Source organism: Chinchilla lanigera, unplaced genomic scaffold (genome assembly GCF_000276665.1).
Source record: "Chinchilla lanigera isolate Chin_1 unplaced genomic scaffold, ChiLan1.0 scaffold00021, whole genome shotgun sequence".
Classification (NCBI taxonomy): Eukaryota; Metazoa; Chordata; class Mammalia; order Rodentia; family Chinchillidae; genus Chinchilla; species Chinchilla lanigera.
The window spans coordinates 18824080-18839823 of NW_004955422.1; the positions used below are offsets into that span (position 1 = coordinate 18824080).

The following is a 15744-nucleotide window of genomic DNA, read 5'->3' on the forward strand; positions in this document are numbered from 1 at the left end:
CGAACTCACGACCTTGCGCTTGCCAGGCAGGCGCTTTGCCGCTGAGCTGAATCCCCAGCCCCTCAAATAAATTTTCTTTAAAAATCTTTTTTTTTTGTTTTTTTTTGTTTTTGTTTTTGAGGTTCAGTTAAAAATAAATTAACATTTCCAGAGAGGAAATGTGTTTGTTAGTTGCCTGAGGACTAATCCTACTAGTCCTATCTAATTCCATCTTACCAAGTAGGTGCTTGTTTTAAAATTACTAAAAAACAAAACAAAACCCAAAGTACCACACCAACTCTTCTCATTTTAATGTACACAATTTCCTGGCACTCTCACTGGGTACCCTGCATTGTTTCAAGCTTATGTTGCTTTATAAACACTTGTCCACGAAGTGCAATTCATGTATGAGTAGGTGTTACATTATATAAATTCCCATCAGGTGCTGGGTAGGCCTCCCCTTCCATCACCATGCATAGCCAGAAAGAACTCCCTGATCAGATCTTTTTGTTGAGTTCATGCAGTTCACAGTTTGACTGGGGTGAAACGGAATGTAAGGTCAGCTGTCCCCCAACCTGCCGCCGCCGCCACCACCAGTTCCAGCGACAAGGTAAGTTCTGCACGTTAAGTTGAGACCTCTCTGACAGTGATGCTTCTCCCCTCCTTGCACTCCACACCTTTCCATTTCCAGGTTCTACCTCCTGCTTGTTCCAGCTGCACACTCTGCCACCCACCTAGGTGGCCTGTGTCTGTGAGTGGCTGGGCAGTGTAGGGAGAAGAGCACAGCTTTCTTTGGTCTAGATCCATTGCTCTGTTTGTTTGCAGTGGTGGGGACTGAATCCAGAGCCTCTTTTTTTTTTTTTTTTTTTTTTTTGGTTTTTCTCCAGTACCGGGAACCGAACTCACAACCTTGCGCTTGCGAGGCAGGCGCTTTGCCGCTGAGCTAAATCCCCAGCCCCCAGAGCCTCTTGAATGGTACTCAGGGACCCTAACATTGGGTTACATCCCCAGCTCCCTTTTGAAAATTTTTACATTGAGACATGAACTCACTGAGTTGCCCAGGCTGACCTTGAACTTATGTTTGAACTTATGATCCTCTTGCCTCAGCTTCCCCCGTAGCTGGATGACAGGTGTGCACCACCATGCCTGGCAGTTTTTAGAGTTGGGGGGTCTTGCTAAGTTGTCAGGCTATTCTTGAACTCCTGGACTCAAGTGATTCAGCCTCCCAAGTAGCTGGGACTAGAGGCACGTGCTATCATGCCTGGCATTCCCTTGTCTCTCTTAACTTAGCTCTGGATGCCTTCCTTGGGAGGGTCAAGGGGTGGGCTGTGTCCTCCTGATCCCTGTGTCTTGGGCATAGTGGCTGTTACTGGGCAGTACTGACTAGCTTGGAACCCTTCTTGAGGGCAAAAATGTATTTATTCTTGCTAAGTGTCACTTTTCTGGGCTAATTCCTCATTTCTCCAGAGGGGCTGCTGAGCTCATAAGGTATTAGAGCTGAAAGCAGTTTAGAAACCACCTGGCTAGCTGGGCGTGGTGGCACATGCCTATAATCCCAGCACTTGGGAGGCTGAGGCAGGAGGACCATTGCGAGTTCGAGACCAGCCTGGGCTACAAAGTGAGCTCAAGGCCAGCCTGAACTGCATAGGCAAACCCTGTCTCAAAAAGATAAAAAAAAAAAAAAAGAAACCATCTGACTAAACTGCCTTAGTTTACACAAAGGGAGGCCGAACCCCAGAACAGTGTGGTCACTTGCTACAAGCCTGAGCTGTGTGCCATACACCAAGACATACCTGGTCATCCTGGGAAAGGTGTAGGTCTCCAGGGAGCAGGGCTTCTGGCTCCCAAGTGGCTTAGGGTGGCCAGAGACTCAGTAGGCACCAGGGGCCAGGACGAAGGTCTCTGATTCTAAATATGCACCTTTCAGTAGTCTTCAGCTTAACTCGAGGTCCCTGGCGGATGTCTTTCCAGCTAAATCCCTCACACTCTGACTGCCATCTAGGGCATTTTTTGCCTGCAGGACTGATTTGGGCTCCAGGGCACAAAAGAGCACCCTGATGGATATTTTGGGGCTTCTGTCTCCTGGGCTACCTTCTGGGACCCAGAAATACCTCTCCTGGTGCTGCTGGTCCCATCCCTGCTGTCTGGCTTGGCCTTCCTCTCCAGGGATGCTCTCAGGGCATGAGCATCAGGTCAGGAACACACCTGGGTGATCTTTGGAGCTGAGGCCACTGGCTCCCCACGTGGGCAACCCCTGCCCTCCTCTACCACTTCCTCCTTTGAGTACTTTTGTGAGGCCTCAGAAGCCTGAGGTGGTGGCTGAGTCTGAGACTGAGAAGGTTCCTCATGGGAAGGTGGCCATTCCTTGGGCTGCTGAGTGGAAAGAGGAGCCTCTGGCTCAGCACAGAAGGGAGAGCAGAGCTCATGTTTTGCCTGTAAGCTAAGCTAACAGCAGCTGGGCCTCTGGAACCTCAGTGGGGGCAGGGGCTCAGTCTGCCTCAGGAAGGTCCTCTGATTTCCCCAGGCCCTCGCCTGTCCTGGTCTTAGTCTGCGGTAGATGAGTAGTGTGTCTAAGGGACATGGAAAGAAGGGCTGGCCACTCCTTGTCTCACCCGGACCACCTCAGAACACTTCCTTGGGATCCAGTGTGCTTTATCTAAGAGCTGGGGAGAGTGGTGGGCCACAGGGCTCCGGGGCATGGTGCCTGGTGAGTCCTGAGGGGGCAGTGCTGAGCCTCCTGGGTACTCAGTGCCCTGCTGTTATAGGACCAGTGGTGTAGGAGGTGAGCAAGTGGCTGCTTGGGAGAGGAACAGGAAGCTGGGCCTGGCGCCCTGCTATGTGGGGAGCAGCCCAGGGCCACGGAACCTGCCCTGCTCAGTGGACGTGGCTGGACCTTGCAGGCTCCTTTCCACAGGCCCTTGAACGCTGGCTCAGGGCTCAGGCGGCCGCCAGCCCCTCACTCACTGGCATGCTGATGTGGGCACTCAGCAGGGGCGCACTCTGGCCTTCTCGGAGAACCAGCACCTATGCAGAAGACACCCATGGCAGCAGGGGGCATGCAGCACTTTGGCACCCTCACATTTGCTCCCTGCAAAGCCAGGCCACCTGTCTGCACTGGCCTGATGATAGGCCACTGGGGTCCTGCCAAAGACGCTTGGACTGTGCAGACACCCACCCCTACTACGCAAGCCGACGCCTTTGTCCACGCTTGCCCTTACTGTCCACCCCAGGGTCCCACTTGTCTTCCAAGAAGTACCAACAGGCGACCTACCCTGATAATGTCTGAGGTGCCCTTGCTACTGAGGCTTTGCACGACGGTCTCCAGAGGGTAGCTGAGCCCTGGTACCAGCAAGGGGACCTAGATTTGGGAACCAAGAGGTAAGAAAATTAGCCCTCGTGCCCAGATAATGCCTATTAACCTCAGGGTGGGCAGGGATGACCAGCTGGTTCCAGGAAGAGCGGTGCAGGGTGGGAGAGTGAACGTCCCAGGCCTGTAGCGCCTGTCTGTGGTTACACCTAGACCTCTTGACTCCTACCAAAGCCACAGCTCTCTCTATTCTGCGTTCCAGAGTCTTAGTCTCTGCTCTTCCAAATTGGGGTTTGTTATGGTCTGTATCTAGATGTCCCCCCTCATGGACTAATAGGTGGGCCTTTGGGAAGGTGACTGGACTTATAGCTGACCTGCTGTGAGAGGTGGGGTCTGGCTGGAAGAGGCAGGTCACTGAGGGCGTGGCCCGGACGGGTTTATCTTCCTCCCCGGCTTCTCCCTTTATTCTCTGCTTCCTGTCCACCGTGACTTGAGCAGACCCTCGCTGCCCAGGCCCTTCCACCATGCCTTGCTGCCTTGGAGCCGGATGACTATGGACTGAAACCTCTACAAACTGAGCCAGCTTTAAGTTGTGGGTGTCGGCTACTGGATCTCAGCAACAAGAAAGTGACTAAGAAAGGGTCAGAGAGGTGCTCTAGTGGGGAACTAGCCCCTTCACTACATGGAGATTCTCTTTGCAGTGGTAGGACATTACTAGCTGTGGCAGAAACAGCTAGGAAGCTGGATGAGCTCTGGGGCCTGCTGGTTCCTGGGAGAACTGGACAGAAGGAGGCAGAACCAGGCTCTGCTGTTTTCCCTGTACCTTCTCTGACTCCCTGAGCCTCTCAGGCTGGGAAAACAGCAGCAGATGCAGGACCTGCCCGGCTTAGCATGCTTTCTGGCTAGAGAGTTGGCCTGCTGGCCAGCTGCTAAGCTCATCACAACCTGGTTGGGCTGTGGGCATCTACTCATTCTCCCACCCCAGCTTGTCTGCCCGATGCCTCAGTGAGGCTGGTCCAGTACCTTGAAGAAGGCCCGGGGTAGGGCATAGAGCGCCTCGTCGTACAGGAAGCAGACCAGCAGCCCCAGCACAGGCCGGGCAGTCGAGGTGTTCTGCAGGTGCAGTGTGAGCTTAAAGGTGGGGCCTAGGCCCTGCACCTGTGGAGCGGTAGTGGAGAAAGCCCTTGAGACCTAGTGGCCCTGGGCACTGAACAGAGGAGCCCTGCCTGCTGCTTCCTCACGAGTGTCCTCAATCCATGCCCTCCAAATGCTTCAACACTTGGCCCATCTGCCTCTCAAAATGCACAGGAGTCAGAAGGTGCACAGGGGTCAGCAGAGGCCCAGAAATAGGAAGGCTCTTGATGGAGACCACTCAGCAAGTCAGAGGCAGAGCCCACACACACACCCTCCCGAAGGTCTGTTCTCCCTCCCCCTCTCATCCTGGTGGCCTCAGTGATGTCATTTTCTCCCTCACATCTTGAGTTGCTTTTAAACTCTTTCCTCTTCTCTGTCTACTCTCTTAAAGGAAAAAGCCAGTCAAAACCCCGAGTGGATCAGATGACACTGAGGAACCCACTGAGAGCTGGTTGGGGCCCTGTGGACCTTGAGGTCACTCGTGTCTGGGTATGAGTGGGCTCCTTCTCCTCCTTTGCGCCTGTGCATGCCTCAGGGTGTTGGGGTCGGGTCAGGGCGGTCCTTTCCTACACCTGGTAGTCCTAACACCTTGGGCTGCCTGTGGCTACCAAAGTGAACGGTTTTCTACCCCGTACCACAGCTATGAGGATCCTTCCTGGCTCCTGGGAAAAAATGTTCCGAGATGACTACTCTGTTCCCTGCGCCAAATCTGGGGTCTATCAGGGCACAGCACGGAGTGGGGAGCTGGAGACTGAGTCCTCCTCTGTGGCCAGCTGCAGAAGAGGGCAGCACGGGAGGGTGAGGTGAGAGCAGCAACCACAGGAGGACACGGAACTCGCTCCCTGGGTCTGCATGAGAGTGGGAAGGGAGCACGAAGCTTGGCTGGCTTGACACTGACTCTGGGGGTGTAACTGTGATGGGGGTTCCCGCCCACCCTATCCTCTGCCCTCTCATCCTGACAGCTCACCCTTGGGCACTCACCACAGCATGCAGCTTGAGTGGCTCCCGGGCTGTGGCTGACATGGGGCTCAGGCTGGACTCAAGGGCCTGCACATAGGCACGGGCAGCCCGGACGCGTAGCAGGTAGAGGTCTGTCTGGAAGGTCTGGTGCATGCCTGAGGAGGGGACACAAAGGCTGATGCTGGAGGGACAGGCAGCAGCAGGGAAGGGTCCTCCGGCTCAGGCTGCTAGCACCAACTCTCGAGGGCAGGGACCTGATTATTCCCACAGCCACAGGGCTAGGCCCTGGGCCACACTCAGTATGGTGTGCTGTGTTCCCAGCAGCTCGCGGGCACCTACACTGCCTGTTGCCTCTAACTACCTTGTCCTCTCCACCTGGAGGTCCATCAGCATCTCAAGTGCAACACTGCAGAAAACAGCCTAACTGTCCGGCCTCAGTCTTTGCATCTTTGCCCTTCAAATCACTTCAGGTCACCCTTATGGGTAACTACTGCCAAGAGTGGATCGCTTTCCTCAAGTCTGCCTTCAGAACCCACCCTGTCCCCAGTGTAAAAATCATTCCTTCCCTCTAGACCCAGCAACTTGGTCTGTGTGTGTGCGTGTGTGTGTATATGATGAGAACTGAACCCAGGGCCTTTGCACTGAGCTACATCCCTAGCTCTTTATTTTTTATTTTGAGCCATAGTTTCACTAAGGCACTGAATTGCCCAGGCTGGGCTAGAACTTGCAATCCTCCTGTCTCAGCCTCCTGAGTGCTGCAATTACAAGGCACACCCCATGCCTGTCTTCTATTTATTCTAGAATTAACAGATCAAATCCTTACAAAACCCCATCAAGATTTTCTCCATAACTCTGGTCATTCCTAGATTAATTCTGGAAGAATTGATAGCTTTATGACATTAGGTCATCCTACCATGAGACTTGATAAGCCTCTCCCTTTAGACATTCAGGTGGTCTTTCATGCTCTTCAAGGTAAGTTTTATAATTTTATTTACAAACTTTGCATATTTTCTGGTTACATTTATTTGTAGGGATTTCTCTGTTGTAAACAGAGCCTTTTTCCATTATATTTGCTAACTTGATCTGTACTGTATATAGAAAAGCTTATGATTTTTTATTTTACATCTGGTCACCTTACAGAACTTTCTACTTTTTTGTTTTTTGGTACTGAGGATTGAATCCAGGGCCTCATACATGCTGGACAAACATTCTGCCACTGAGCTACATCCACAGCTTATTTTTCTGACACTATCCATTGTTTTGCCATAAAATCCTGCTATTTTCTCTGCCCTATTTTATTTGCCCTTCAAACTGAGACTAAGATTCCTTTTTTTTTTTTTTTTTGGTTTTTCTCCGGTACCAGGAACCGAACTCACGACCTTGCGCTTGCCAGGCAGGCGCTTTGCCACTGAGCTAAATCCCCAGCCCTTAAGATTCCTTTTAACAACAGAGCTGGCTGAGTTACCATGTTTTTCACCCTAAAATCTTTGTCTGGTCCCCACTCCTGAAACAACATGTCTGAACTGAGCTTTATGTTTTGTTTTGTTTTTTGTCTTTTTGAGACAGGGTCTCGCTATGCAGTTCAGGCTGGCCTTGAGCTCACTTTGTAGCCCAGGCTGGCCTTGAACTCACAACGATCCTCCTACCTCAGCCTCCTGAGTGCTGGGATTACAGGCGTGCACCACCACACCCGGCAAAACTTAGCTTTATGTTTCAGGCCCTTTGCAAGCGAGCTCTGACCTACCTTCTCACCCCTTGGCACTGTACCCCCAGCTCCATGGCAGACGTTTGCTTGGATCAGGGTCCTGTGCCTCTACTTCAGCCCTTCCTGCTGTCTGGTAGACTTGTAATCATCTTTTGGTGGAAGTTACTGTCACCTCTCTCTGAAGTCTTTTTTCCCAAGTGAAATTTCTTACTCCTGCTTGAGTGCCCCAGTGGCCCTTGGCAGAATCCCCTTCTATACCTGACACAACATTAGGCTGGCCAGGTGGGCTAAGCTCCCAAGGTAGACAGTAGCCTAATTCAAGGCACCTGGCATAATCATAGGGAATGAATGAATGAATGAATGAATGAATGAATAAATAAAAGTGAGCAGGACAGGAGAAAGAATCCTGGCCATTTTCTACTTTCTTCAAGCGGATCCCTGCATCTAGAAGTGACTGCTGCCTCTCTGAATTCTAAGGGCTCTTGCCCTCAGTCATAGCACCCATCACCAGCTGTCTGAAGGCAAACGTACCTCCAACATTGTCCCTGGACTTCTAGAGACACAAGAGCTTCTAGTTCTAGTTCTAGGTCACCTACTACCCAGGGCACCCTGGGAGCATCTACCTTGCAAAGGAGGAAGACGAAAAGAAGGAACTGAGTCTCACCAGTGCCAGCCTCCCGCTCTCGCAGTGTCTGATCCACATAGAGCCGAGTCTTTCTGGGCACATTGAGTTTCATGGCTTGGGCTGGTGGGGGACCCACCTCACCTGTCCCTTCTACAAACACCGCTGTGCGCTTCAGGATCTTGATGATCAGGCCACCGCCTAGGGAAGTGGACAAACAGATTTCTCTTCCCTAGTTTTAGCCCTCATTCCCTTTCTGTCATGGTTTGTGTCTGGATGTCCCCCCAAATCCTCATGCAGTCATGGGGGAGCTTCTACAGTTTGACTGATTCATGGTCCAGTGTTGGAATTATGGGTATGAATGCTACACCTGCCTGGGGCGGACAGTTTACACATGTAAGGGAGAGAAAGAGGCTGCTTGCCGCCATTCCTCCCTTTTGCTCTTGTTGCCTTTGCTGTCTTCTGCTGCCATGAACTGTTGTCCTCTGCCATGTGCCACTCTGCCTTGGAGCCAGCCAAGTATGGACTGAAATCTCCACAAACTGTGAGCTAAATAAACCTTTTCTTCCTTAATTTTGGGTGTTGGGTATTTTGTCTCAGCAACGAGACAAAAGTAACCAAGACACTTTCGTTGTTCCCCAGTTTCTGTACATGTCTGTCTTCCTGTCAGGAGCTCAGTTTCTAGAAGGAATGAAGGGTGTCTCAATCATTTCCTATCGTTAGTTCATTCATTTATTTAGCAGCTATTGATGGAGTGCTTTGAGGTTCCTGGCACTGTGGCAGGTGTGAGGATATTGGGGTGAGTGGGGAGACACTACCCAGCCCAGCGCCTGGCCCCTCGGCAGCCATAACAAACTGCCGAGGAGTTGTCCTGACCCAGGCCCAGGCAGGACAAGTGTTGACAGTCCTAGTTTTCAACCTGAGTCCACCTGAGCTTCACTTCCATTTCGTCTTCTTTCCTCAGAATCAGGTCTGTCCCCTTCTCTCCAACTCCCATGTCCTTGCCAGGTCTGAGTCCCCTCACCTTGAGTAGTCATGATGAGGGTGTTGTCCTCCCGTCCATAGCGGCCAAAGCAAAGGCTGGTCACAGTGTCCTAGGTGGAGACAAGAGTTCAGCTGGGGAAAATACTTAAGAGAGGAAAGCAAGATGGAGACCCAGCTACGAGGTACAATGGGTGAGCTGGGAAGAGAGGCTTGGGGCCATGTTGCCATGGCAACAGTTCCTGTACTTCCCACCTCCCCTCCTGCCACAGCCACAGCCCTGGCTGAAACATCACTGGCCCTCACTTTTAGGGTCACCTCCGTCAGTCATCCAGCCTAGTCTTCCTCCCGTCTGTCCCCTGCAGTGCTGCCTCTGCTGCTCTTCAAAGGCACAGAGCCCCAGTGGGCCCCATCTTGTGTTGGGACATTAAGGCCCATCTGCCTTAGCTCTCAGTTTTCTCCTCTTTACTTCTCTAAACCTCACCTGCCCTCCCAGCACCCTAAGACTCCAACCTGTTGCTTTCAGGTTTTAGGTTGTGACCCAGGACAGTTATACACACATGTAACTCACACATGATGGATTTTACAGTGTCTGTCCTATTTTTTTGTTGTTCTTGTTGGTTTTTTTCTGGTACCAGGAATCAAACTCATGACCTTGTGCTTGCCAAGCAGGCACTGTGCCACTGAGCTAAATCCCCAGCCCTGTCCTATTTTTTTTTAAATGTTGTTGGTTGTGATCTAGTAAATTGACATGACTCACAAGAGTTTGAAAATCTCTGATCCAAACCCGTCAAGCTACCTGGATTCTTCCATCAAGAACCTCCATGCTTCTTAGCCTTTGCCCATGCTGTTCCCCGTCTGGAATGTTCATCCTCCATTTATGCTCTTGGTAAACGGATTTGCCAGGTGAGCTGTCACTTGCTCTGGAAGTGTCCCATGAGTCCCATCCCTACTTATCTCTCACCCTTTTTCTCCCAATCACTCTGCTCCCTCTGTGCTTTCCCAGTGCTTTGCTCTGCTTCAGTCTGCCTTGTGTGTTAATATGTTGTGTCTCTGGCTGGCTGTGACCTTAGACTGTGTCTCTGAAAACAAGGGTTTAGTCATTATTCTGCCCCCTCCCCAGGATGTGACGTAAATATATGACATTTTTGCAACCTATCAACGTGAGGTGGGCAGAGGCAGCGAAGCAGCTCAGGGTAAGAGCGGGGCAAGGAGGAATCAGCAGTGGATGCTGGAGGCGGGACTCACCGGGGTGCGGATGACATTGAGCAGGGCCTTGTCACGGTAAATGCGAACCTCTGCATTGGCCAGCGCGACCATGACAGCCTGCAGGCCGCGGGACTGCTGCTCCAGGAGGTTCATGGTCAGGATGGCTGCGGGCATCTGTACCGTCCACAGCTTCTTGCCCTGGCAGGGAACAGCCAGGGTCTTCAAGGGCTCAGGGCTTAGCATGGGAGAAAGGGGCGGCTGGAGTTGCAGGGGAAGCCACACCTTGTGGGTGAAGCCATGTAGGCTGTCTTGGGTGCTGCCCACCACCAGGATCTTGTGTATCCGGACAAGCCCCACAGGCTGGGCACTCAGCTCGATGCTGTACTTAGGGTGCTTGGAGTCTCTGAGGAACAAAGACACCCACTGTGCCCCCAGAAAACACTTTTCCCCTGCCCCAGCTGATGTGCCTCCTTCTAAGCCCCAGACTAACCTGGATGGAGGAACCCAGGCCCAAAGCAGACAACCCTGGGATCATTTCTACCTCCACCAGCTGGCAGATGAGTCACCTTGGACAGTATCAAGCATGTCCCCGTCTGCCCCTACTCTGGGGATGTATACGATAACCTGGCATCTAACAGTTCTCATTGAGCTTATCTTAGACTAGTCTAGTTGGTGCTAATGGACACAAAAAGTTTACTAGTTTACCAGAAAAGGATGGCCAGGGATGCAGCTCAGTGGCACAGCAGCCTACCTGGCAAGCGTGAGGTTGTGAGTTCAATTCCCAGTACCAAAAAAAACCCTCAGAAAATGATGAAGAATGGCTGTGTAAATGCAGTTTTCAGTTTCCTAGCTTCTCAGTCTTAGTTTCCCTTATCCAGAAAGTGGGGGTATTTCCTGCCTTCTAACCTCATCAAGGCTGGGCCAATATCATGGCCCATTTGATGACTACGAAACCCTTCATTTATCTCTGGGTCTCATTCCAATGTCTCTATCCAGCAGAGTAATCTTTTCTTTTATCTGGAGATAGGATATCTATGTTGTCCAAGGTAGTCTTAAATTCATAGGTCTCAAGCAATTCTCCTGCCTCAGCCTTCCAAGCAACTGGGACCACAGGTTCATACCACCCCTCACCCAGCCAGAGTTTTAAAAATGTACATAAACCCAGGCAAGGTGATGCACACCTGTAATCCCAGCACTTTGGAAGGCTGAGGTAGGAGGATCAAAAAGTTTGAGCCCAGCTTGGGAAATTTAGCAACTTAGTGAGACTCTGTCTCAAAATTAAAAGTTCTAAAAAAGGGCTGGGGCCAAAACTCAGTGTGAAGTCCCTGGGTTCAATTCCTGTACTGCTAAAACAAGTAAACAAACAGTAAATGACTCATGTGATTGTGTTTTGAACACAATAATGGTTTTCTACTGCACCATGGTTAATATCCAAAATCTCTACAATGTCATACTGAAGTAGGGTAGGAGAAATAAGGACAGAGAGGAAGGAGACAAAGAAAATTGTAATTCTTTTTTTCTTTTTGAGACAGGGTCTCACTATGCAGTTCAGGCTGGCCTTGAAACTCACTTTGTAGCCCAGGGTGTGCTCAAACTTACAGTGATCCTCCTGCCTCAGCCTCCTGAGTGTTGGGGTTACAGGCGTGCACCACCATGCCAGGCAGAAAATTGTAATTTTAAAATTGTACTTTGAAGAAAGCTACAGTTTCAGGATACAATCAAAGTTACCCAAAGTGACAATTTTCTTTTCCTTCTAGGCTACTCTTAAATCCTAAAAGTCTTAAATGTATAATCAGCCTATAAAATGTGCCCTTCCTTACCTTTCACTTGCAAAATGAGCCAGACCTTTCTACAGATTCACAGACTCCATAGATTTTCACTCCCAGAACACATAAACTTATGTCCAGTCCCAGACCATAATGTACATCACCCCCACAGAGCCCCTAACCCCCTTATGGTGGTACTGAGCATATAGCACTCAGGGTCTCCACACTAAGCTGCATCACCAGCCCTTTTAAAATATTTTTTATTTTGATACAAAGGCTCGATAAATTTCCCAAGCGAGGCTCAAACTCATGATTTTTCTGCCTCAGCCTCCCAGAGTGCTGAGATTCTTTTGTTGTTGTTGTTGGTTTTTCTGTCTTTTTGAGACAGGGTCTCACTGTGCAGTTCAGGTTGGCCTTGAGCTCACTTTGTAGCCCAGGCTGGTCTCGAACTTACAATGATCCTCCTGCCTCAGCCTCCCGAGTGCTGGGATTACAGGTGTGTGTCACCACGCCCGGCAAGGGATTATCAGCATGTACCAGAACTGCACCCCCTTCTGACTGTGTACTTCTTTAATTCTCCTTAACTCTTAAGCCTCTCACCAATGCATCCTCCATTTTCTTTTTTGTGATAGAAACTGGCAAACCTGTCCTATTCTGTCTGAGGTCTCCATCTCCTGCTGGGGGGCATTTCCTTAGACCCAGTCTGTCAGCACTACCAGCTTTTGCGGGAGCCAGCCCTGGCCTCCACTTCATCTCTTCCCTTCTCCTCTCTGCCAGCCAGGCATGGGCTGCACACACTCAGGTCTTTCCCACCTTGAGTTTGCCTACAGCATTCTTCTCCCACTTTTGGAACAAATGGCTCCCAGATCTCTTCAAGCCACAGTGTTCAACCAGTTTGCAATACCTTGGTTTGTTGACTTAATACGTTTCTTCTGGGGCTGGGGGTGTAGTTCAGTAGTAGAGTGCTTGCCTAGCATGTGCAAGACCCTGGGTTCCATTCCCAGCACCTCTCCAAAAAAGTCTGTCTTCATCATTGAGAGCAGAGACCATATCTATAATATTTTGTGCATCAACATAGCCTCAATAACTTGCTCAGTGCTTAATGTATAGCAGGTGCTCAATAAATTTTTTTTGGTTTATTTTTCTAAGACAGGGTCTTGCTATATAGTCCAAGCTGGCCTTGAACTCACAATCTTCTTGCCTCAACCTCTCAAAACTTGAGAATACGGTATATGCCAGCATACCTGGCTTTAATAAATATTTCTTGAATTAAAAATGTATGGCCAGCATGGTGGTGCATGCCTATAATCCTAGCACTCCAGGAGGCTGAGGCAGGAAGATCACTGCAAGTTTGAGGCCAGCCTGGGCTACATGGTGAGTTCAAGGCCAGAATGAACTTCATGGTAAGATCCTCAAAAAAAATATTATATTAGGGGCTGGGGATTTAGCTCAGCGGCAAAAGCGCCTGCCTGGCAAGCGCAAGGTCATGAGTTCAGTTCCCAGTACCGGAGAAAAACCAAAAAAAAAAAAAAAAAAAAAAAAAAAATTATATGAGGTTCAATTACCAGCGCCACAAAAAATATTGTATGAAATTACTGCATAAGCAAGTGCCACATACTATAAAATTATGTAACAAATACGAGAGACTATTTCTATTTCCTCCAACTTCTGACCACATATCTTATAGCCAGCCCCCATTTCACAAGCCTCCCAACTTTCCCTCTATGCTCATGGACTCAGCCTACTTTATGAAATTCTCAGCTCTTTCCATTCCTAAATTCCAGCCCCAGAGTCCCGTGCCTGGTTTGCAAGCCTCTGAAACCACCGGCTTTCTGAGATGTTTCTTCTGGCCCAGAGACCACAGCCATGGTTACCTTTTCAAAATATAGACGTTCCCATTGCGGCAAGCAGCTGCAAGCTGGAACTCCACATCGAACTGGCCAGAAGCCTCCAGGAAGACAGGGACACTGGGAATGTCCATCTGCAGAGGAAAGGCTCAAATATCCTGTCTCCCTCCCTTAAGTAATTCCTCCAAGTTATTTCCTTGTCTGAAGTCTTGATCTCCTCACTCTCACCCTGTTGGTCACAGGGTAAACTCATACAATTTCATGGAGGGAAGCTCAGTATTATGCAGCAAAAGCATTTTTGTCTTATCCTTTTGCTAAACTGCTGCCTCCAGGACCACACTGTAAGGAAGTATTTAAACACGCATGAACAAGACATTTGGTCAAGAAAATCTACTGCAGTGCTGTTAATAAGACTGACAAACTAAAAGCAGTCTGAATGTACAGTAGGTCAGAGGGAATATAAGTTATGGTTCATCTATATACTGGATCTATAATAGCCTTTAAAAAGGTTGATGTGTTTTTACAGACATGGAAAGACACTGATACAGGGCAATGTGAAAACAGCAAGTTACATGAGTCTGTACCATGACCCTGTTGTTACATATACAGTATGTATATGTAATTTATATAGTTATACGACTATGTTCATATACAAAAAAACATCCAGAAGGACATATGCCTTAACAGTAGTGGGATTTTTGGATGTGTACCTTTTTCTTTATGCTTAGCTAGTTTCTAATTTTTCTACCATGTATGTGTACTGCCCAGAACATACTAGGAACACGGGAAGGGAATGCAGCCTGGGATCTGGGCATGCCCAGGGCTGGAGCCAACACTGACCTCAGCCAAAACAGTGAAGGCCTCAGGGTCGATAATCAGGAGCCCCTTATTCTCAGTGCCCAACACAAGACAGGAAATAGCATCTTCATCAGCCAGGTTCTTCTTCAAGGTGGTCATGGTGGTGATGACTGTCTGTGGAAGGCTTGCAGAGTCACATAGGGAACCTCCCCACCCCCAGACACCCCTACATACCATAGGAGGGAAGAGACAGGACAAAGAAGGCTTCGGAATGTGACCGAATACTTGGGTGCAAAGCTATTTATTGCAACAAATCTTACTTCCTAACAAAAAAAAAGCACTGTGTAAACTATTCATATGACCAAAACAATGCAGCCATTTTAAAAAAAATTACATTTTAAAAAAGATTCAATGGGAAATGCTTCTCATGGGAGAGAAAAATAAGGTAAAAAGTCTGTTAGGGTAATCTCAGTTTAAAAAATATATAAATATACAATCATGCTGGAAGGCCAAACCCTCAATTACTGGTTATCTCAGGATGAAATCATGGTGCTTTTCTAGAATTTCTACAGTGGGAACATGCTCCTTTTTACTTTTTTTGTGTGTGTACTGCTATTTTTTCCTTTTTTTTTTTTTTGTACCAAGAAACCAACTCATGACCTCGAGCTCACCAGGAAGGCGCTATGCCCCTGAGGTATATCCCCCATCTTTTTTTTTTTTTTTTTTTGGTACGGGGAATCAAACTCACAACCTCAGCAGGCAAGCACCTATGCCGCTTAGTTACACCCCCACCCCCACCCTTTTTTTTTTGGTCTTTTTCCATTTTCCTTTTACCTGAACACCAAACAATGACAACAAAAAGATGCTCCCTTTCAAAGGAATTTCTTCTATGCATATGAGCAGAACCCAAATGTTTTTCTTTGCATCAATTACCTGTCCACTGTGTGATCATCATTAAGACTTTTTGAAAAAGAGGAATCATTCTCAGCACCCAGTGTAGGAGAAACATCATAGGAATGTAAACAGATGCTAGTGGTTCTCAGACCAGTAATGACAGACACATGCTTGGGAAGATTGTCCCCATCTCCCCAGCTCAATAATTAATTCACTTCTTGATCTGAAAAGTACTCAAAGATGTTGACAACTATAGATCTGAGCTGCCGACCAGCAGGAAGGAGCAATACTTTTCAGGATAGTCTTGCAGAAGCCAGCAGCACATGTCAGTCAGTATGTTCAGCTATGGCAACCTCAACAAGACTGGCCAGGTGCCATGAAGTTTTCTAACCTATGGCACAGCTCTGAGAGCCTGTCTCTCCACTATGGATTGGTGACACTAGGTCAGGAAACACGGGAGCTTATCGATGTGATCAAGAAAGTCACAAAAAAAAATTTTTTTTTTTTTGTCTTTTTGAGACAGGGTCTCACCATGCAGTTCA

At 48.9% G+C, this 15744-nt stretch overlaps 1 protein-coding gene across 1 annotated transcript in view; it reads right to left on the reverse strand.

Moving 5' to 3' along the window:
• Positions 1 to 1676: 1676 nt before the first annotated feature.
• The window catches only part of Bbs1 (Bardet-Biedl syndrome 1), an 18065-nt gene continuing 3997 nt past the window's right edge, over positions 1677 to 15744 (reverse strand). The window contains exons 8-17 of the mRNA XM_005384395.2: positions 14351 to 14482; positions 13538 to 13644; positions 10180 to 10300; positions 9937 to 10095; positions 8732 to 8801; positions 7750 to 7908; positions 5402 to 5535; positions 4310 to 4444; positions 3251 to 3337; positions 1677 to 3003 (exon numbers count right to left, since the gene is read on the reverse strand). Coding sequence (XP_005384452.1) covers positions 2917 to 3003; positions 3251 to 3337; positions 4310 to 4444; positions 5402 to 5535; positions 7750 to 7908; positions 8732 to 8801; positions 9937 to 10095; positions 10180 to 10300; positions 13538 to 13644; positions 14351 to 14482 — 1191 coding nt within the window. The 3' untranslated portion in view covers positions 1677 to 2916. The remainder of the gene's footprint in view (positions 3004 to 3250; positions 3338 to 4309; positions 4445 to 5401; positions 5536 to 7749; positions 7909 to 8731; positions 8802 to 9936; positions 10096 to 10179; positions 10301 to 13537; positions 13645 to 14350; positions 14483 to 15744) is intronic.